Below are 24,545 nucleotides of genomic sequence, written 5' to 3' on the forward strand. Positions count from 1 at the left end.
AAGGAGCCATTAAAAATTTATCAAAACAATCAAAGCGTTAAGGCAACGTTTGTCGGTTTATAACCTCTTATCACTATTGTTTTGAGGAATTTTGCATAGAATTAACAACCGGACGACTTTGACAGGCTGGTTCGTTTACGTGTTCGAACAGAATTTTATCTCTTTTTAACAATAATAAAATGAGAAGGAAATATTGTTTAATTCAAAAACGCATTTACAAATTGCGTCAGGCAATATATTAGTCATATTGATAATGTATGTTCACAGGAACTTTGGATAGACTATGGATTATATTTCCTTATGCTGCGAGGCATAAACCAAACGATCGACGAAGTGTATCATATCTCAGATTCAAAAGATGGCAAATAATTCGTATTCGGTTAGCTGGAGCATCTATAACGATTATATCTGAATTGTTTAACGTTTCAAGAGAGACAGTATCCTCAGAAATAAAAGCATAAACAAAACATATTAAAACATCATCAGTGTTGAGGAATAGTGAGCGATACTCAGTGTAAACTGACAAAGACTGACAAATATTAAAAAGAAAATTTTAAAGAAAATGTAGCTAAATAACATAATACTACCGCGGCAAAAGTGGTAGTTAGCTCCACAAAGCTAACATCAATTAATGAAAGGGTTGCAATGGCAAAACCCTTTATAATGGAAGCCAACGCTAAGCTGCCAAAGTAGTGGTAATGTTTATAAAACCTGCATATTTAATTATTCGAGGAATATGATATGGTCCGATGAATTACTATTTACAATGTTTCCTAAAAACGGCTAGGTTTATGTATGGGGAATCCCAAAAGGAGCCTATGATTTGGACCGTCTGATTCCTACATTCAAACATAGGGGAGGTTTCGTTATGATTTGGTCTCTTTTAAATCACTGGCCGTATTACTGCCACTGAATACACTGCTGCCAAATGCTGCCATATTTCAAGATCATAATGCGCATTATCAGACAATTGTCATAACAAACTGGACAATCACTGTCACTTTTGGAATCGCTATTCAAGTGAATCGCTAGGCTGATAATTTCCAATCTATCTAACATTTGTTGACGATTCCGCCATTTGTGAATTTCTTCTTCAATGTGTCTCATATAGTTCATGCACGCCGAAGGTTTTATTATAGACAATGCTTCTTTCCGCATATCCAAGTAGTTCTCGTTTGTCACATTCTCGACCAGAATAGTTTTTTGAATAGAATAGAATATTTTTTGTCACACCCCATATCAATTCCATTCCTGTTTTCAACATGAAGAACAAAATATCTCTAATGAATTAATAATAAATATTACATCTAAAAATTCTAATTAATTATCATTACAACATATACCTCTTTCTATAAACTTTCGTTGTTTAAACACTATTTTTATTATCACCTTACCATAGATCCAATATCATATTCTGGTATATCCATGTCTCATCTAAATGGAGAAATTGAAATGAAAAGTCTTCTTTAATTGAAGAAATTTAATTGAAAAGTCTGAGAGTCCATTAGACTTCTTTGTGGGTTTTCTTTAAACCATTAAATCTACATCCCTCAAAGAGCTACATATCCCTAAGTTTCCCATGGATATTTTCCAGATTAATAGTTTCCTCTGAAATAATTGTATTAAATTATGTTTATATTAAAATACTACTCCTCGTTTTTATTCATTTCAACCAAGGCGCCTAAACAACGTTTGCCAGTTTATAACCTCTTATTAAGGGTTTTTAGCCACCCGAAAAGCTATCGATATTTCGATAATATTTTAAAAAATATCAATATATCAATATATAATATCAATATATTGGAGAAATAAAGTATATATATTTTTTGCAACAAGTATAAGAAATATCGATATTTTAGAAAAAATATATCGACATTTTTAAGAAAAAAAAAGTGAAATATTAGTTTTAAAAAAATATATTTTTTCTAATTATTTTAAAGAGCAGTGATGTGATTGACATTTAAAATTAAGTAAGAAAATTCACCAACGCTTTAAAATTAAGTACTAAATTTTAAGTTTTATTAAAAATTATATTAAATTTATTTTAAAAAAATATCGAAAAATATCAGCTTAAAAAAATATCGATATATCGGCCAAAAATATCGATATTTTTTCTGCATCCCTACTCTTATTGCCACTAATGTTTTGAAGAGTTTTGCCCACATTTGACAATCGAACGACTTTTGCTGGCTGATTCAGTTCCATATTCTAATGTATCAGACAGCATCGTATCTATTTTTAACTAGAGTAAATGGAGAAGGAAAATATTGTTTTATTCCAAAACAAATTTACAAATTGTGGTAGGCAATCCATTAAAGATCTTGGTGATGTCACTTTACTCTTAGTTTTAATAGACTATATGTAAAAACAGCATCACGAAAAAAAGCATTACACGACAAACAACAAAAGTAGTGAGTGCAAAAATAAAATTTCGTGTAGGAAGTATCAGAGTCGCCGAATTTAATAATTAGGATAAAATATCTAATAGTTATTTATATTTATACTTCATCAAAAGCATACAAACATTTTATTATAATACGGTCTTTAATTAAAGCCGTTGGCCTATTTTATTCAATACATATGATGCTACTGTAGCTATCAAATGCACCGAGAACAACAAATCCAATAAATCAATTAATTTGACATTTAATATACGGCTGCAATTCAATTTAGAAATCAACGTCATAACTAACGTAATTGTTTGAAGAAATGCGATACTACGGGACGATTCTTGTTCCGTCTAACAAATCCGTTGACGATGTAAATTTACATTTAATTAAAATGGCGGAAGATGCGACGGTGTTCCAAGACAGACGTGGCGTCGGCGACGGGTGGCGGTACGCGGAGGGACGGCGAATGCTGGTAGGGCGCCCGAGGAGGGGGTGAAATTGGAGGATACCGGATCCTTCAAAACCGGAAAGCGGAGCGGCATCTCGGTAAAACTCGCTAGCAGCCGGTAACATTAAAATAATTCGAATTTTCCTGTCTTACCTTGACGGCGTTTAATAATTTTAAATGCGAATTTCACGAAAGAAATTTCCGAACAGCTAAAGTTTTAATAGCTTTTTTAATAGATCGTTTAAAAGTAATTAAGTTTTTTTTTGCTTCCCCCTTGCGTTTATATATATAAAATCGATGACTTTACGTTTTCGTATTTAATCGACAACTTGAACCGTGAAAATTTATTACCATCAGATTAGAAAGTATTTTTTTCGATAAAGGTGAAAATCCCTCGCGATAAAGCCTGCCTGATCTTATAAAATTATCTGGGTGATCGCATATCCTGATGTCACAACTATCCCTTATCCGTTTTCTCCTTTATCACATCAATGCTACGGAGCAAAGTGTATTTTAAAATTACGGCAGTACAGCCTGATTCTTAATGTTGCAACATTTCGTACATACTAACTTTCGCGAAATTGCCTTTATCTACTAAATACCGGATATTTTATTACAGTATTTATATTCGGCTAGCCCTTATTGCTTTTTCTCTTTTTTATGTTTATTCTGTTTATTTTTTTATTCTTTATATTATTCTCTCCTCGTATGTTTTAATCAAATGCTCCGATATATTCTGAACAATTACGCACATATCTATGCACATAAATCTTTCACACTTTACAATACCATTTTCTAGAGCTGTCCTATATTAATTTTTTATTGACCTTTAGTTGTTTCCACTCTCATCGCCCTGTCTTGGCAAGGTCAGTGTTGAATCGTTCAGAAAATTTCATTAAATCACTATCATATTCTGAGCCACTATTCATGTCAACAAAAAAGCTGTTAGTTTCCAATCTAACACTAGTCCATAAATAAATCATTTGTCAATTCCTTCTTCTGTATGTCTTTTGGAGTAAAATTCATACTAATATTCAGTCTAGCTGCAGCACAATAACAATACTTACAGTAAAAACCCCAGCAACTATAGTTTAATAGTATCAATAATTACCTCTCTAACGCATTATGCTATTAAGAACTTTGAACTTTGTTTTGATAATTTTAGATCCTATTGATTTTCAATTCCTTTGTACAACCCCCATGCCTAATGCAAAACCATAATGCTGGCCACGTAATGATGAACGTGTACAAATTTTATATAGTTTTCTATAGGCGTCCTCACCTCGAATATACCACAGGATTTCAACAATGCTGCGAAGAACCTAGTTTTGTTTGAATGTGGTGAAGTTTGATTGGAATTTTCTGTACAACTGCCACGACTAATGTAACGGGTTCCTTCTCATCAGATTTCAGGATCCTAATAATGGTACTACATTCTGATATCAACCATAGCGAGGAAGTGATGCACATATTTCTTTTAATTATTTTCTAAGCGGTATTTCGTTGAGGTTAACATTAACATACTTAATAAGGTGTCTAAGCCTAAGCCTAAAGCACATTAAATATAAACGTATTAATGGACACTCCACTAATAGATCCAAAAAATATATCACTGAAAGTAATTGGGGTCCACCTGTAGAAGGTGTTGATGAAGTCACGTATCACGAATTAAATAATTTTGAAAAATAAGAAAAAACAGAGGAAGGAAATGGGCAAAATAACAAAAAAAATACAATTTAGAAAAAAAGTGTAAAAAGGTGATTTAGTAAGTGAATTTAAAAAGCGAATATATAAAAATATACACAAACATACATACTATAAATCAATTAAAGAAAACAATTAAATTCGTATGTTAAGAGAAACAAAATCCAAAATTATTATTTAATGTAACTATTTATATCATCATCGGAGAAACCGATAAATGAAACAGAAAAGAGCAGGTAACATATAGACAAAAAAGAACAAAACTAATAGACGGAAAAATACAATGTAACAAAGTTTTTAATAAATGTTATGCTTTATAATATAAATTACACAGTAGTGTTAAACATAACCTTCAAAATAAATATTAAGGATTTTATATCCTCAAATATTTTTCTTTTTTTTTTGATACAATTAAATGTCATTTGAGGGAATCTTATTTATATTTTTACATTTTATAAAATCTGTAAACAGGATCCATTTTTTGTATTTAGAAGCATGTAATGACTTACATTGGAATGTAATGACTGAAAATTACATGTCCTGATAAAAATAGGTAGACATAGATTACTCTTCTATTTAAGAGTCAGAAAGCAATATATGGAAAACCGAACCAGTAAGGCACAAAATCATGGAAATTATAAAACAAATGAGGCTAACAATAATAAAAAATAAAATAGATTTAGTTTAAAAGATCTCATGGTGAATCCATAATACCAAAACGTGGGTCAATAATTTAAGAATCATTTTTTAGATTTTCAAAAACTAATGACAAAAATTAAGAAAAACGATCTTAGCGCTTTATATATAATTAGTTTATAAAATTATGAAATTAATAAACAAAAACACATTATATTTCATTTTTGCAAAACATAGGATTTCATCTCAGTTTTTTAATTTTAGTTGTCAGCCTTGCCCCAAAAGATGTCCAGAAAGTTGCGGACACAATGGAACTTGTGTAGTACATCAAGATGTTTACATAAAAACAGTAGTTTTATGTATACAACTGTTCAGTATGGGAATTGTTCTGATATTAGCTCTGGTAGTTTTCAAATTAAGAAAAACCAAGGTAAGTAAAATTTTATTTTGTATCTCTAGATAATTTGTCATTAACCTAGAACAATTTAAAATGGTTAGAGTAAGCAGCCTCATATTTATTATCTGTACAAATATGTTTTCGTTGAAATAAAAACAAGACCCTATATTATATAATATATTTGTATCTTATAAAGTATAAAAACGTCTCTTTAAATATAAGCAATTTTGTATCATCAAATATAATAATTTTAAATTTTTCATCCCTAGTTTGCAACCAATTAAGCCTCACTTGGGGAAGAAGGGTATTTTACTTATCTAATTTCAAGAAAGATACGTTGATTACTTCTATAAGCATATAGTGCGGTTGACCTAAGTGAAAATATTTTCCTGAACGATATTTTTTAAAATAATTGATTAATTTTTTTTTAATTGATATTTCTCTTCGCGGCTGCCGTCCCTAACCTAGAGTCGAATTAATAATTTCGCATACTAAGCGTCTAAAGTATATGGACTTCCACCTTCTTAACACCTGGGCTCATATCCACCCCTCTCTTGCTTCGGGTACTGTGATCATTCAGGTGCATGGTCTCCTATAACTGACCTTTATGGTAGCGATCACTTTCCTATCGTCATATCCCTTGCTTCACCAATTTCATATTCTCCCCCTAAGCAATCGTACAATATCAACAAAACTGATTGGCCCTTATACCAATATTCGTTCACCGCACTTATCATGGTCTCAGGTGATTCTTCCCTCTCAATTTCAGCACATCGATCTCATCATTTCGTTAATCCTGTTCCTTGGTGGAATGAACATTGTTCCTAAGTGATCGAAGAGAAGAGACGGGCACTATCACGTTTTAGGTCCTCTCCGATATTAGAAAATTGCATTGCCTTCGACCATAAACGTGCTTTAGATAAAAGAACCTTTGGTTTCACTCTATCTTGATCCTAATATGGAAGAACAGCAAACTCAGAACATCTCCCTCAAGCTACCGTCCCATTTCCCCCATCGACCATTTTTGTAAGGTATTCGAACGTATGATCTTCAACTGCCTATCTTGGTTCCTGGAAACCTATTCATTATTATGTGATTTTCAATATGAGTTTGGACCTGGTCGGTCCACAGTTAACCATTTGAGGGTTTTATAGAATGCCATAAGAAATGCTTACTCGGATAGGAAACACCTACTGGCCCTGTCATGGTATATACAAAATGCATTTGATAGAGTTAATCGGTGTTTGATCATCAACAATTTACACTGCTTCGGATTCATGGGTAACATTCTGGACTTTGTAAAGTTTTTCAGCTACAGATCCTTTCGAGTCCGTTCGGAAGGTTTTCTCTTCTCCACATACCCGCTCACGACGGTAATCGCTTAGGGTTCAGTTCTAACTTCCACTTTATTTATAATTGCCCTAGATTAATCAAATTTATCGACTCCAAGTTCACCTACCTTTTTTTCGCGAACGACATATTTATTATCCGGTTAAGTCTCCAAACCTTGGAGAAAGGCTTCATTAAAGAGCACCTTATCGTCTCTCTGCCTGGTCCTCCTCCACCGGATTTCTTACCTCTCCTACAAAGTCCTCTATAATTCACTTCGGTCGGAGGCGTAATTGCACCCGCGTCCATTCCTTCTCTCTCTGTAACACTCCAATCCCAACTATTGATCGAATTCTTCGGAGTTATTTTCGACAGCCGGTTATCCTGGAAGCATCACATCAATGATCTTAAAACTTGCTGGTCCAGAAACATGCAAATGCTGCGTTGGCTCTATAACCAACGCACAAGTGCAGACCAGGAAATTATACTGAAAACATATTCCTCTATAATCCTTCCCCTGCTAGACAATGCCTCCCATCTGTTCACCGCTGCTTCTACAACCTACCTCAAATCCCTTGTTCTGTATCGTTTCACGAGTGATAGTATCTATGGTAATGACAGCATACACAAAACATTATCAAGCATCATCGGCGAGAAGTAATAGTAGATGAAACTCAAAGTTAACTGACAGATACTGATACAATAAATCTACTGCAGTAAAAGCGACATCAGGGTCCAATACTCACTTGAGTCATATTGTTTCAAACAAGAGCAGTATGGCGGAAGCTCCATAAAGTTAACATTCATGGAAAAGGTGCGATCGCATAACCCTTTATAACGGAAGCCAACGTTAAGCTGCTAAAGAAGTTGCGTGACGATTATAAAACATGGACCTTTGATTGGTAGAATGTGGTATGGTCCGATGAATAAAAGTTTTTCATATTATTCTTAAATATTATTTTGTACTTCCCTTGTAGGTTAGTCTACCTCTATAATTGATCTTAACATTGACTTACAATAACAATTACTGCGGTAAAAGCGACATCAGAGCTCAAGACTCACTTGAGTAATATTGTTTCGTACAATAACAGTACGGCGGAAGCTTCTTAAAGTTAACATTCATGTAAGGGCTGCGATAGCAGAAGCCTTTATAACGGAAGCCAACGTTAAGCTGCTAAAGAAGTTGCGTGACGATTATAAAACATGGACCTTTGATTGGTAGAATGTGGTATGGTTTGATGAATAAACGTTTTTAATATTATTCTTCCATATTATTTTGTACATCCCTTGTAGGTTAGTCTACCTCTATAATTGATCTTAACATTAACTTACAATAACAATTACTGCGGTAAGAGCGACATCAGAGCTCAAGACTCACTTGAGAAATATTGTTTCGTACAATAACAGTACGGCGGAAGCTTCTTAAAGTTAACATTCATGTAAGGGCTGCGATAGCAAAAGCCTTTATAACGGAAGAAAACGTTAAGCTGCTAAAGAAGTTGCGTGACGATTATAAAACATGGACCTTTGATTGGTAGAATGTGGTATGGTTCGATGAATAAACGTTTTTTATATTATTCTTCCATACTATTTTGTACATCCTTTGTAGGTTAGTCTACCTCTATAATTGATCTTAACATTGACTTACAATAAAAATTACTGCGGCAAGAGCGACATCAGAGCTCAAAACTCACTTGAGTAATATTGTTTCGTACAATAACAGTACGGCGGAAGCTTCTTAAAGTTAACATTCATATAAGGGCTGCGATAGCAGAACCCTTTATAACGGAAGCCAACGTTAAGCTGCTAAAGAAGTTGCGTGACGATTATAAAACATGGACCTTTGATTGGTAGAATGTGGTATGGTCCGATGAATAAAAGTTTTTCATATTATTCTTAAATATTATTTTGTACTTCCCTTGTAGGTTAGTCTACCTCTATAATTGATCTTAACATTGACTTACAATAACAATTACTGCGGTAAAAGCGACATCAGAGCTCAAGACTCACTTGAGTAATATTGTTTCGTACAATAACAGTACGGCGGAAGCTTCTTAAAGTTAACATTCATGTAAGGGCTGCGATAGCAGAAGCCTTTATAACGGAAGCCAACGTTAAGCTGCTAAAGAAGTTGCGTGACGATTATGAAACATGGACCTTTGATTGGTAGAATGTGGTATAGTCCGATGAATAAACGTTTTTCATATTATTCTTCCATATTATTTTGTACATCCCTTGTAGGTTAGTCTACCTCTATAATTAATCTTAACATTGACTTATGAAATTGACAATGACAAAATCGTTAAACCACCATCATTATTTTTTTGATTTGTTTAATTTGATGTATTTTAATAACACATTTTATTTCTATGAAATTCTTCTCCATATAAACTTTAACTATTCCAAATATCACACTTCTCAACCAGTGCGAATCATTAAATCCATATACTGGAAAATAGTACGAGCAAAATATGTGCTTGTAATAACTATAAACAACGCTCGTGTTTAATTTTAACTAAACTGAATAATAATACGTCTTCCGTACTTACACAAGCCGAATGAAATATCGCATTTCCTTGTTCAGACTTCCACCAAATTAAATTTAAATTAAAATTCTTGAAATTCTTATTTACTCCGTTTCCGACCTACTTGACCTATATAAATGGGCGCTACGACAACGGTATATCCGTCCTCCACCATATAAGTTCGTGGAAATTTCAACGAGAACTTCTGAACAGCAAAAATATGTGTCCTTCAAATTTAAATACGTTTAAGGAAAGTCTGCTATTATTTTATTCATAATGTAACAGAGGCATACGAAATTCAAATAAAATATATTTAGCAGCTAAATTCATAAAACATTTTAACAATCCAATAAGCCAAATAGGAGTATGTGAAAGATAAGATAATAAAGTTAAATACTTATTACATTTTTACAACAAATATTTCATTTTAACTTATGGATAAAATTAAGAATTGATGGTTTCATTGTATGGTATAATATTATGATTCAATTAATTATATTGTTAGCGATGCCTCATTGGATCACTGCCCTTGACCGAAACCACCAAGACTCTCCACCGTTAGTACAAATATTTGATGGCGCTCTTGAAATGTCGATGACATATTCCTTGGTATCCCCTCATACAGTTCATATCTTTCTCCTAATACACAAATCTCTTTTAATATTTAATTTTTTAGTGTATCGCTCCTATTATCTGAATATAATGATCACATTTACAAAGAAGAGTTTTAATATATGTGTTAAACCCACTCGAGTATTATCTTTCAAATATAAATTTCTAATAACATTAAGACCGGGGATTTTGAAGCTATCTTGAATTAGCTAAATTGGTTTTAATTACAATTCAAATTATTTAAATATTGTTTAAAAATTAGATATTCTGAATTAGAGTTTTATTTATTTTATTTATTTATTTATTTATTATTACTGAAGCTATGATAAGATGTTTTATCCTCTAATCTGAAGGATGGAAATTTCTATCTAATTTACACCACCGCAACTAAATAGTTTACATGCAAAATTTAATGATTATTTTGTAAATTCAAAGGTTTTTTTTAGAGAAATACATATATGGATATATACTCCATATAATTCAAAATATTAGCCGTTTTTGACAATGAGCTATAGACAAGAGTACTCAGTACCCAGAAGGAAGATATCTAATTGAAACTGCGAATACATCTTTAAGTATTTCCATATATATTTCCGAGTATTTTGCAGTATGTGACTGAGTTAATATTACCATGTGCTTCAATATACAACGTATATGTTTCTTGAAATTGAAGAACAAAAATAAAAGCTAAAAATGTTTGAAGATTGTGTTGTTTATAGAGACAAGCTGCAAACATCCCCTTTTCGTTCAACGTAAAAAACTTATTTGTACACCTAATATATACCTAGAAGTAATGAGCATTTAATCAAAAGAAAGGAAAGCAGTTCATATTTAATAACTTGAATATACTAAGATCCATGTAAATGAATTATTTCTAAATTCAAGTGACAGACAATATTTTATAATTCTATTAATATATTTCTATTTTCTATTTTCTAGGCAGTAGCTACTGGTATGTGGACCATTTTAGAAACCATATTATTAGGAATCTTCATTTTGTATAATACAGTGAGTATTTTGTCATATTATAATACTAAAATATTACACCGTGAATATGAAGTTAAAATATTTTAACAAAACATCATATTGTCGTCTCATTAAATATTTTAGTTTATATATAGAATATTTATATATACAGCAGACACTCGATAACTTAAACACTCAATAATGAAATTATATAACGTAAATTACTACGATAATTCATACATACAAGGCAGATCCAATTAAGGCAGGCTATACTTGCAGAGCATTTAGTTAACTATACACAGTATAGAACTGAAAATATATTATCGCTGTCGAAATAGTTCAGTTTACTAAAAAACATTCGTTGTTTGTATCACTATACATAATGTAGAACAAAAATATAGAAACAGCAGACGATAATTATTCAACAATATGACTATAGCAATATAAAACAAAAGAACAGCACTATGAGCCGCCAACGCACATTTTCGCTTTATTTAGTAGTGTATATTAATTTTATTGATTCTAATGTATCGATGATACGTTAGAAGATTTAACGCGTATGTGATTTCCTGCATTTTACTACAATATGATATGACTACATCAAATCATCCTTTATGAACTGAAATATATCGATAGTAATAATAACTATTGATAATTTATATCGGCGAAAATCCATAAATTGAGCTACAAACTGCTACACAATTCAATGGAGAAATGTGTAAACAACTGTCTATAAAAGCGATAATAAAGCTTACTTTATTCTATTTAAAGTGGCCTTTAAACTCAAAACATTTCTTGTATACCTATATATAGCTACCTATACCGAAAAAAATATCATGAAAGATAATAGACAAAATTCTGGTAGACATATAAATAATATTAAACCTTAGACCAGTGGCTCTAACAATTGCCAGAACATTTCTTGAGAAAATATTACTCATAGTTCAGACAGACACTAAGACTAATAACAAAAGTTAATAACCTAATCCTGGACTATCAGTTTTGATTCAATGAAGCAATCGACGATAAACAAATGTAATTTGTAGTTTTTCTAAGCATAGAACAAGTTTTCGACAAAGTTTGACACAGAGGCGTGACATAAAACAAAATATTTCTAAAACAATATGCTCAGATATCAACATCCTATATTTCGTTCGAAATTAAATAAGAATATGAATATCCTGTCTTAAATGTAATACAAGCAGGAATGCATCAAAATAGCGCCCTATATTACTGGCATACCTAAATCGAAGAAAAGTATTGTAGCTATATTCACTGATTGTTAGCCATAAAATAATAGACTGGACCAACTAATCGTGAATAAGAATAATTAACCCCAAAGTTATTCCTACCAGTCTTATCAATTTTACGAACAAAATATTTAAAAACACAGAAGCATATATATCAAATGGTAGCACAATATAACAATACCAAACATTTAGGTATGCTATTATATGTCAAATTAAAATGAAAGAAAGATGTTAAATATAAAATAGCTGAGCTGAAGGTAAAATGTAAACAGTTTCTTGAAGGAGAATCCAAAATATCAACACACAATAAGATTTTGACTTTTAAAAGCAATAAGACTGTTATATGATGCTGCACCCAAATGATAACGAATCGAGACGTATAAATCTCTACAACTACTACAAAAGAAATTAAAAAGGCTTCCCTGGAAACACAAGCTACCCTGCCATGAAAACCAAGAGATTCTTCAATATCCAACGCATCACACGCTGATTCAATAGGACAAAACCTGGAAACTTATGAGTGGAAACTAATTGTTAAAATAATAAATTTTTGGTCTAGATCAGTTTTAATATATATTTAAACAATAAAAATACATGTTTACATAAAAAATATACTAATATGCCTTGAATTAATTACATTATATTACATTTCCTGTAAAAGCTATTATATATTGACGAATAATGAATAAAAATGTCATAAAACAAATAATATTTTTTACTAATTATTTGTGTTAAGGACAGCAAGCAATTTTGTAAATAAAATACAATTTATTTTGTCTCTTCCTTGAGTAAGTTAATGAATAAAGACGAGTTTATTTATTTAAATGAGTAATATAAAAATATAAGCAATTATGAATATGAATAATGGAATAATGGGGAAGAGAATTAGGAATTGGATGGAAATGACTTACTAATTCGTCATACTAGTTTTGGATAATACTGATCCGTTATCGAATCCAACTGATGACTGGCTATGTGCTATTGACTATAAGTCAATTGAAAATTCCACGCTCTGACACATAGATGGCGCTACTAGAATTAAATATATATGTTTTTTAGTTAGCTCTAACCCTTAAAAGCTGTGTGTATAAATTTGGCAGCTGTCGGATCATTACTTTGTGAATTATATCATTTTCAGTGAAGCAACTTTTGTTATTGTGAAAAAAATTGATAAAAAGCAATTTTGTGTTGAGAAAATATTGCTTTTTGAAAGGAAAAAATACAATTAAAACAAAAACTTGGTTTGATACCGAGTTTCCGGACACTACATCAGGAAAATCAACCATCAAGGATTGGTATGCTATGTGTAGACGTGGTGAAATGAGCACCGAAAACGGTGAACGCAGTGGACGCCCAAAAGAGGTTGTTACCGACGAAAACATTTAAAAAATCCAAAAAATAATTTTGAATTACCATAAATTGAAATTGAATGAAATAGACACAGACACTCTAAGGATTTCAACTGAACGTGTATATCACATCATTCACGAATATTTGGATATGAGAAAACTCTGTTCAAAGTGGATGCCGCGCGAGCTCACTTTTGACCAAAAATAACGACGAGTTTATGATTCGGAGCAGTGTTTGAAGATAATAACGTAACAAGCGTAATAAACCCGAGTTTTTGCGTCGATACGTGACCATGGATGGCTCCATAATTTCACTCCGAAGTCCAATCGAGAGTCATCCGAGTGGACTGCACACGATGAAACCGCTGCAAAAAAAAACGCAAAAGTCGCCCGGCAAGGTTATGGCGTCTGTATTTTGGGATGTGCATGGAATAATTTTCGTTGATTACCTTGAAAAAGGAAGGACCATCAACAGCGACAATTACATAGCGTTATTGGCTTGGTGTTTTTGGACCGTTTGAAGTGCGAAATCGTCGAAAAACGGCCGCATTTGAAAAATAAGAAAGTGATGCTTCACCAAGACAATGCACCTTGTAACAAGTCAGTGAAAACGATAGCAAAAATCCATGAATTGGGCTTCTAATTGCTTCCTCATCCACCGTATTCTCTAGATTTCCTGTTCTCAGATCTCAAAAGAATGCTCGCTGGGTAGAAATTTTCTTCGAATTAAGAGGTGATCGCCGAAACCGAAGCTTATTTTGAAGCAAAGGACAAATCGTACAGCAAAAATGGTATCGAAAAGTTGGAGAGGCTCTCCTTCGATTCCTTCTTAAATCTAAATAAATCTTGATTTTCTTGTTTCTTAATTCATGTTCTCTGACTGATTCTGTAATTCTGTTCTGATGGCAAATTGTGATGTTCCGTTCTTAGCTCCTTAATTCTTTCTAATTATTCTGCCAAAAAAAGGAGGGGGCGGTTAGAATCTTCCAGCTAAGAACTTGTCACGCCGATAAAACACATGCGTTACGGACTCTTGAGGAGTGCTCGAAAATTCCAGGATTTTGGACTTTCTTGAATTTTATGGATATAGCCACCATCGGAGGTCCTCTACCAGGGCTAACTTCTAACAAACTTCGTCTAGCCCTGTTACTTGAACCCCCATTATTCGAAAGACTTGACAACGAGCCGATGAGACATCATTTTAGCTAGACACATGTTTTCTGTTCGATTGGGGTCTTTCTTATATTGGCCTAGCTTCACCAGACATTCGATGCGATGCGATATTTTATGTTGTCTCAGGTCATAATTCGTGACCCATTCCACAAATATTACAAAAACCGTTAAATGGTCTAATAAATTAGACCCCTAAATAATACAAAAGAAATAACATAATATTTTTCGTAACCTTAAAATAAATTTTCTTAAATATAAATCAATGTAATTACGTTTCAACAATTTATATTATACAAATTGTAACCGCCCCTTATAATGTCTAATAAAATGCATATTTAAGTATAAACAGTGTCTTCTGTAATATGTTGTTGCCAATTCACTATTGATTTCTTTGGTCTCTTTTATTTGCAGGTTGTCGTACGTATTTTCGACCCATCCATTATACAATGTTTACTCGAACCCTGGATCAGAGAGATTGGCTTCATTATTTGTTATGGAACTATCATCCTGAAGTTGTATCGGCACCTAATTGAATTCCGAACTAGAAAGGCACACCGATGGGTGAGTTTCAATTAGATTAAGCTTTTTCGTAATTATACAGGTATCCGAGTTTTGCTTTGGTTCGGTGAGGTCTATGGTTTATGAATAACTAAAAATAACGAAATAGTTATGCTAGAATAGTGAAAATGAAATCTAATGTATTTCGACATATTATATTTTGATATTTATTTGGAGATGAATGAAAAAATTTGCACGTCCCTTTACAAAAGAGATTACAAATTATTTGTAATAACATTATCTCAATTAATCTGAACGTAGAAATTATACATTGAATTTATTTTAAAAAAGAAACTTATAAAAAGTTTTATTTAGTAGCTGGTTGAACAGTATTATATATATTTATAATATTAGATAGCTGGTAAGTCGTATTAAACTCCTAACTGACAAATGATTGTTAATTGTTAAATTCTGGCGATCACAAAGATTATTATCTGCATGGAAAATAACAATAATTGGTCCAATATAAAAAAAAGGAGATAAAGATTGTAAAATTTATCTATGATTCAGTTTTGTTTCAATTGTTGATCAGTACTCAGCAATAATGCCCAGATATTAGTACTACTACTTTTTCTATTAAATATACTTCTCTGCACTACTACATGAGTATAAATAAGTTGATCATTATGAGTCCGTGAATATAATTTCCCATCATATCCCCTTGCGATTCTCTTGATTTCCTGTTCGACAGTCGGTATCTGAATGTATCGGTGTAAATTGTCTTTAGTTTATTTATTATATTATTAGTAGTCGTTACAGGCTAACCTACAATTTAATATTAACTTAATTCTAGGTATATATCTAGGAGGAACCATCGATCTATCTTAGTCTCTAGTAAATAATGTTAATGTATTAAGACTGCCATTTATACAACATTGCACACGATTTTATCTGTGTCCTATTCTAGTGTTATCCAGGAGTTGTATTACTTCGATATTGACATGAGAATGGAGTCTGGCCTCATATATCCTTGCAATTCTCTTGATTTCCTGGGTGATAGTCAATATCTGAAGGTCTCGATGTAAATATTCAGACCTATAATATTTCGATGCACCATAATACTTTTCGGGACTTTCTTCTGGATCTCAGTTTAAGCCGATCACTCCTGCCTATAATATCTGGGTGCATCAATGAAACCTCTTAAAGCTTTGTTTTGAAATATTTGTATTTTATTTACTAAACTTTTCACAGAATATTCCCATAAGTGGTAATAATTTTTTTTATTCGGATTTTGTATAAATACTGGTTTTATAATTATTAGTTTAGTTTAGAATACTTACACAGCAGCATCTTATGATATAGGGATAAATCAGATTCTTCACATAACCAATAAATTAGTATATATTTCAAATACAGTTTTCTTTTTTTTTAAATGTGATCATACTATACATAATAGATTCCAAAGATGGAAAAAACAAAGTTTGAAAGTCTTAAATATAATTTTAAATATAAAGATTTGCGCATTCCGCCAGTCCATAAAAGAAAGTATTTGAATCGTATCTTCGTTTTTTGTTTGCGTTTTGATTGTAACTGTATAAGTAGGCCATATCCTTAGTTTGAGTAGCTTTGAAGAATAAATGAGAATGAGAATGTTCGCCAAGAAGATGTCGTCGCTCGACGTTTTGAACATAATTGTGGATGCAAACTCTATTATGATGGACATGTGGCATTTAATATAATGCTATAAGCTTATTAACCCAATATCCTCTAATGAGAGCAGGCCAAAATGACTTGAGAGTTAATGAAGAAAAAGTCAAAGTATTTGGCAACTGTAATCTCAACAGCATCCAAGTAAGCAACAACAAGTCATCCAACAAGTACAGAAGCTCAACTAGTTGAGATCATTAATACTGGAAAGGGGAAAGTGGCATCTAAGGCTGAAGCAGTACGTCCAATTGATCAAGCTATAAAAGTTCCCACCTCTCTAAGATGGTGATTGGTTTTTTGTATGGCCGCAGGACTTGGACTGGGCGCAGTTACAATTTGACCGTAATTTGAAACTGAATGAAATAGCAGACACTGTTGGGTATGAGAAAGCTCTATGCAAAATGGGTGCCGCGCGAGCTAACTTTTGACGAAAACAACGACGAGTTGATGATTCGGAGCAGTGTTTGAAGCCTAATAAACCCGATGCATCAATATGTGACAATTGATGAAACATGACTCCATCATTTAACTCCGAAGTTCAATCGACAATCATCCGAGTGAAATGCACACGATAAACCCGCTTCAAAGCGTGAGAAAACGCAACAGTCGGCTGACAGCGACTATTACATAGCATTATTGGACCGTTTGAAGTGCTGCTTCACCAAGACAATGCACCGTGTCACAAGTCAGTGAAAACGATGGCAAAAATCCACGAAATGGGCTTCGAATTGCTTCCTCATCCACCGTATTCCCCAGATCTGGCCTCCAGCGATATTTCCTGTTCTCAGATCTCAAGAGAATGCTCGCTGAGAAGAAATGTTCGTCAAATGAGGAGGTGATCGCCGAAACTGAGGCCTATTTTGAAACCAAGAACAAATTATACTACAAAATGGTACCGAAAAGTTGAAGGGTCGCTATAATCAGTGTATCACCCTTGAAGGGAAGTATGTTAAAAAAAACTAATTTTGCCAAAAAATGTGTTTTACTATGGTAGGCCGGAAACTCTTCAATTGACCTGTTATTCTAAGCCATAATTGCAAGGGCTCAACTTACGTATAGTACGCATACAAAATAAATAAAATTTGAATAGAGGAAAAGGATTGCTGCAAATTTACGATTCGAATGTACTATGACTGGTGATAAGATGAAAGGTAAAATAAACACCCATATCTTATTTGTGGCCTTAGCATATCGAAGAATCTTAGAAATATCGAAGACCAAAACTAATGGTATCATGATTTCAACAGCAAAATCTTCTCTATAGACTAAAAATGTATATTTCTGATTTCTGTGAAAAAATTATTAACAAGCAACATTGCAGTATTTGAAACGACGCCAATTCAAACAATGTTCACTAGGCATCCATAAAATTCTACTGTTTCGTAAGGATTTTGGGTCAGTAGTGTTAATGTTCCGTATTTAACGTAGTCAACACCATGCACTACAGAACCATAATATGTGCCAAACATCGGAAGCTAAAACGAATATTGTGCATGAGTTATTTAAGGAAATGGTTATCTGTAGCAGAGGTGATGTAAATTAACGACAAACATAACGCGATTTGACACCGCCAGATTTCAAGTTGTTAAAGGCAACATAACCAAAATCATTGCTCAAATTTATTGGATTTCAGATTATTTTGTTTATTAATTAAGGTGCCTTAGATACAAGTGATTGGACATATCATGAGAAACATTGAAAAAATAAAAAATATTATTAATTCCCTATTTACAACTTTCTTCATTTCTTTCTAATATCAGCTGGCCTTTGAAAATTGAGAATACCCATTATTTTCTTAAAATGTATGTTGTAACACTATCATAAATAATAATATTCCACATTTTTTAATATTTCCTTTACCACATTTATATCGGTTTTTGTGCAAAAATACATTTTATAACAATGATAACTTGCAGTGAACCAATAAAGAAAATCGAAAGCCATATCAGGAATGCAGTTTACGGTCTTTCGTTTCCTGAAAAATTTAAAGGATCTCATAATTCATCCAGTTCTTACTTAGCTTCCAACCATTTCACACCGACTGCTGGCACATTATACCGGAAACATAAAAGAAACAATCTCCAGCCAACTTATTTGGAAAGGCGAGAAAGGATTCCTTTTCATAAATAATGATTAAGAAAAAGTCTGAGATAAAAACTGACTTTTGCATTTTTCACTGGTAGTTATAGAGTAAAGCAGAATATTTAGATTAAAATCTGTACAATGTTTTCACGTCTATATTTAGGATTTATTCATATATTCACTAATATGATAAATGAATATATTAAGCATAATGTTTTAACAAAACTGGATTCAAAAAATCTAAAAGCATATGTGGGGGGGGGTATTTACTGAACGTAAAACATAAAATAGATACATAAAGCAGAATAATTCATTTATTATTTATTATTTAATTAATATATTGTTACTAGTCTAGTATATAAGGTATAATAGGTGGTCTATCATATCAGCTAGAATATTCTTGCTCATATAATATCTTTGATATTCATCAAGGCCGCAATTATTGGAGCAACAAATTAGATTTGTTTTGTTCCTAATTTAGTTTTGTATGTATATCACAAAATTATATTATTATTTTTGTATTTTTTGAGCTTGGCAAGGACTCCAAAGTGATTAGTTTATAGTAATTAAAATAATATTGTGATTAAATAAATATATGTAGGTAGGTGTTAAGCCAAATTGTGTATATAGAATATAAAATACGCGTAGTAGTTAGGTTAAATAAGGTTTCGTCTATTTTTATTTAATTATTACAACAATTATTATGTACATATTTTATTTTAAAATGTTTTTTTTTTTGTATTAAATATTCAAGTTTGATTATTTTTTAATTGTTAGTGAGTTCCTTATTAGTTTTTTGAAGTCGGTTCAATTTCTTGGTTAAAAATATTTTATTTTTCTCTTTTTAGTGTTAGATATTGACACAATATATCACACAGTTATTGTATTTAATATAACAATGGATTGGCCAAGTAAAGGTGCAGCCTGTATGAGGAAAAATAGGAATATAGAAACAATGATTGAAAACAAGGAACGTTTCAAGCCTCAATCTACGCTACCTAGCCTAGGAAATTTGACAAATGTTCTAACTAATCGAATCTGCGACCTCCGTTTGGGAGCTGAACGCTCTAACCATTACATCATAGAAGCAGTTGTCTAAAATATTTCTAATGTTCCCATATAATATGGTGCTTACAAAGCAAACTGAATGGCTTTTGTACTGAACGACTTTCGATTTTTCGTCACATTTTTCGAAGTCGATTAAAAATGCTTCAACCTCCGTTAAACTTCCTTTACGCCATCAATTGATGCTCCAATAATTATCTATGTTGTAATACTATGTAACTAACGAAGAGCTGCACAATAAATATAAAATCAAATGAATCTCCCTATTTATCCAAGGTTTTCCTATAAATCACGAAATAAGAACTTATATTACATCAACGTAGAAGCAATACAGCAATACTACTCGATAAAGGTCAAAGATCGAAATAAAACGTTAAAACTAAATTCGGTTTAAACTAGATTCATTTAATTTTGACTTTGTAAAATGCATATATGTTCAATTTGCAAAAGTATTGTTTTTTTATGATATTCCGATCATTAGTTAAAATTAACTTGTAATGAAATTTCTCCTTGACCTTTTAATAAATGAAAAGTAAAAACGTCAATATCATTACAGGAATAGATCAATGGGGGGAGTGCAATATCAAAACAGAAATTTAAGATTTTTACATGTTTAAAGTTAGAAATATGAACATAAATAAGGCTTACTGACTCCTTTAAAAGATTTTTAAAGGCCCTCTTTATTTTTATAGCAAATTGCAACAAAAGCAACAGACCTGCACAATAATGTACAAAACGGTACAACTATTAGAATGACTTACTTTTTCAAGAATTAATATACAATATAATAAACAAAATTATGCATTCGTGTTATAAGTTCAAAGTGCAACTTTACTTCCACTTTTGTCTAGTTGCCCAGTGAAACAAAGTTTCAATAGTAGAATAATAATATTTGAAAAATAGCCACTGTGTCAATATCACAATTGAATTTATAAAGTACAATGTAGTAAAAGCGAAAAAGTTCAACAAACAGACAAACAACAAATTTAGTACAACAAGTAATTTTAGAAATCTCCCTTTTTCTTCGTAAGTATACTTCATTCCCATACTCCAATAAACACATAGTGCACTTGATGTTATCTGAGAAGGTAATCGAGAGAAGCTAGAAATATATTACATATTTTTCACTATACATCTAATACATATTTCCATCTGCGCAATGCAGTTTTGTAATCGAAAAATGTATTTAAAAATCAAATATTATGTTATATCAAATTAACTAAAAAACACCATGATGGTTTTATTCCTGTAAAGGCTACTCTATATTGTTTGATATACTTAATTTCACTTCGGGATTGGAAACAATCCGACTCTTATCATATCATATCATATTTGTACATCATATCACACATCTAATTTAGAACTGGTAAGACGAATAGAAACGTAATAACCATTAGATATATCAGCTAATACGATTTGGTCTTCTTAGACAAATATATACCGACAGCAATAAAAGCAATAATGAGTATATAAAATAATGAGAATATAAAAAATAGTCCTGATTATTGTCATTTTAAACAAATTTATCAAAGAATTTATTAAAACCTTTTAATAGGATATATTAGGGTTTATATAACTTTTGAAGAACTACAATAAAATGAGTGACTTACAGCATGCTATAAGCATTTTTTTTTTTTAATATCTTCATCTAGATTTATTCAAAAAAGTACGGTGACCATAAAACATAACAACATAAACTCCAAGAACATCTAAACAATATTTTCAATGTTGTATAAGTCACAAATTAAGTAAAACAGTTCAAACATGAGGAAGTAACATGTAAATTCGAACGAAGCTAAGTATTAAGCGATCACAAAAAATATTTGCGTTTCTTATTAATGTTTCTCACATATTGAAAAGAATAATTTGAAAATATGTTAGGTTACTGAAACTTGTTTTACCATTTTTTTCAGCATAAAGTCAGAAATATATTTGATATATAATATTAATTATAGTAATATATCCGTATATTAAAAAATATTAAAACGTAATCAAACTTTCCACAAACTTTTTTAAATTGCATTTAAGGAAAAGCAATTTCCATTAACTACTACTCCACTGAATATTAAAACAAAATTCGTATAAGTAAGATTATTTTCTGAACTGTAATAACAACATCAAATTATCAAACGGATATATGATTTTTCGTTATATATATATTATAGACAAAAATATTGAATAATAAAAAAGTAATAGTAAAATAATATTAGTATATTCAAAGAAGGAATATATAAATAAAACAATTATGAAATTGATATTTGACTTTAACATGTATAATGATAATTGGAGGTTTATAAAGTAAATAATCAAAATAATTGATACAAAGTTCGAATACAAGAATAAAATATCATATAGTTACATACCATATTGCATTAGTCATTAAATACCTTAATATGTATGCTTTAAAATGCTTCCATTATTACAATTAATAATTCATAATTTCTTCTATGTGTTCTATGTGTTCTAATTACGCAAATTATGTAGTTAGTTTCATTTTAACTGCTGTCCAATTATTTCCATATCCATATACACCCGGCCAATTAAAAAACTATTTTCCTAAACCTAAATTTTTAAATCAAATCGCATCGTTCTTTGCATATTTATTCCAGTCTTCGATTTCTAAAACAGTAACTGTAATTTTTTCCTGTCAGTCCATGTATTTATCAAGTTATGGTTTTATGTATTTTATGTAAATCTGGAACCTCGCTCTACTTGCAAGAGCTAATTTTTAATTTAACTTCTATAGCTTTCGTTGATTTACTTTTTTATACTTTGTTTTATCTCCCAGGTGTAAACTAACAACTCACCAACAAATGGATTTAAAATTTTATTCTATTTTTTCAACACTCATTCAAACTCCTGATGTATAAACTAACGTAATTATTATCTACAATATTCGGTTAATGCTTTTTACAATATTCGGTTAATGCTTTTTACTAAGAAAATGCATTTACTAATAAATTGGAATAAATTAGAAGTTAATACTGTTAAAATTGACAGAAAAATCTTAATAACCTTTAGAATAACTCCTAGTACAATAATAAACTATGTCTCCAGTACCACATCCATTTCTATAAGTTCTTAAGTAAAAACAATTTTTTTTAGATGTTCTGTGTTCATCAAACATCAAATTATATCAAAAGCTGCTCTAGAAAATCTTTGTTAACAAAGAAGATCGATCATTCTCGTTAGCCTATATCAACAGCTCTCTACAAATAATTTATAATGAAACTTGCAATAACTCTATAATAGTTTCAACAATATCCCAATAACCAAAAATAACAAAAAATCTTGCAACAAACACTGCTTAAAATTAAATAACAAATTAAAAACCTTCGATTAATAATATTTTAATACACTTTCCGTGGTATAACACACTTTCCGTGGCCAGATTTTGAATTTTAAAGATTACGCGTTTGAGGTTGCTTTACGTACAAGAGAAACGACGAATAATCTACCGTATAAGAGTTGAAACTAGCAGTGCGTCGAGAAAAATCAATGAAAGTAGATCTTAAAATATTTGTTAAACAAAATTATTTGTTATTAAACAACATTAAAAACAATATTGTACTCATTATTAGAGTCCGGGATTTCAGCAAAGCATATAAGACAATAACGAAATCTATCATAGTTTAAGAAATTTTAACGAGAAATAAAAACCTAAATCATCTAACTATAGAATCTTGACAATTAATCGTCGACAGCTGAAAAAAGTTAAACAAAATTTTAAAACTGATATTTTTGCTCTCCTGAATAGCACCGAATGGTGCATTTCCGACAATTTGCCAAGCCTTATCTCCCCAAGTATTCATAAACCCCGAATAGCAGAAAGTATGAAAAGTTTTCCGAGCCGAATCGAAAGCAGAAACATAGAAAACGAAATAAAAAATCCATCCATAGGTAACTTTATTGCCAGTAAAGTTTTATTGGGAACTAAACTTTCTGGGAATGTACATCTTTCTCCTGTTGTATTCTCCAACGCCATCACTGTGAGTCCGACGGGATTAAAAGTTGTTTATTTCTATCGAATATCAAGTAATATTTTTCAGGAGGTAATAATTTGAAAATTGCTTTCAACGAATTTTCGTATGATACTTAATTTTATTATATTAATATTATTATCATATTATTCCTTGTATCAGTCCTTGTGTGTATTCTAATAATTTTTCAATTTAAAGGAGAATTTATTGGCAAAAAACTGCAACAATATATATTAATTAAAATATTTTCAATATTTTTTACAACTTGTTCCATTTTTCTGGCATTATGGGTGTACTATGTTGAAACAACGATGTTGGTTTGGGAGCGACCTAATTATCAATCCATTTTAGCACTTCTTCAGCATATCAAAACCTGCATTAATATATCTAAATAGTAATCATGAAATGTTACTCTATAAAGCTGATCTTGCAGC

The 24,545-nt window shown here is 31.3% G+C and overlaps 1 protein-coding gene across 4 annotated transcripts in view; it reads left to right on the forward strand.

Moving 5' to 3' along the window:
* smog (G-protein coupled receptor 158 smog) overlaps nucleotides 1-24,545 on the forward strand; it is a 151,332-nt gene that overhangs the window by 77,768 nt on the left and 49,019 nt on the right. For all 4 annotated transcript variants that reach the window (XM_076414181.1, XM_076414183.1, XM_076414184.1 and 1 more), the window contains exons 4-6: nucleotides 5,443-5,608; nucleotides 10,981-11,049; nucleotides 15,191-15,340. In XM_076414181.1, coding sequence (XP_076270296.1) covers nucleotides 5,443-5,608; nucleotides 10,981-11,049; nucleotides 15,191-15,340 — 385 coding nt within the window. The remainder of the gene's footprint in view (nucleotides 1-5,442; nucleotides 5,609-10,980; nucleotides 11,050-15,190; nucleotides 15,341-24,545) is intronic.

The sequence above is a fragment of the Rhynchophorus ferrugineus genome, unplaced genomic scaffold (genome assembly GCF_030347505.1).
Source record: "Rhynchophorus ferrugineus isolate W39M unplaced genomic scaffold, kcgeb_rfMv2 rfM9, whole genome shotgun sequence".
Taxonomy (NCBI): domain Eukaryota; kingdom Metazoa; phylum Arthropoda; class Insecta; order Coleoptera; family Curculionidae; genus Rhynchophorus; species Rhynchophorus ferrugineus.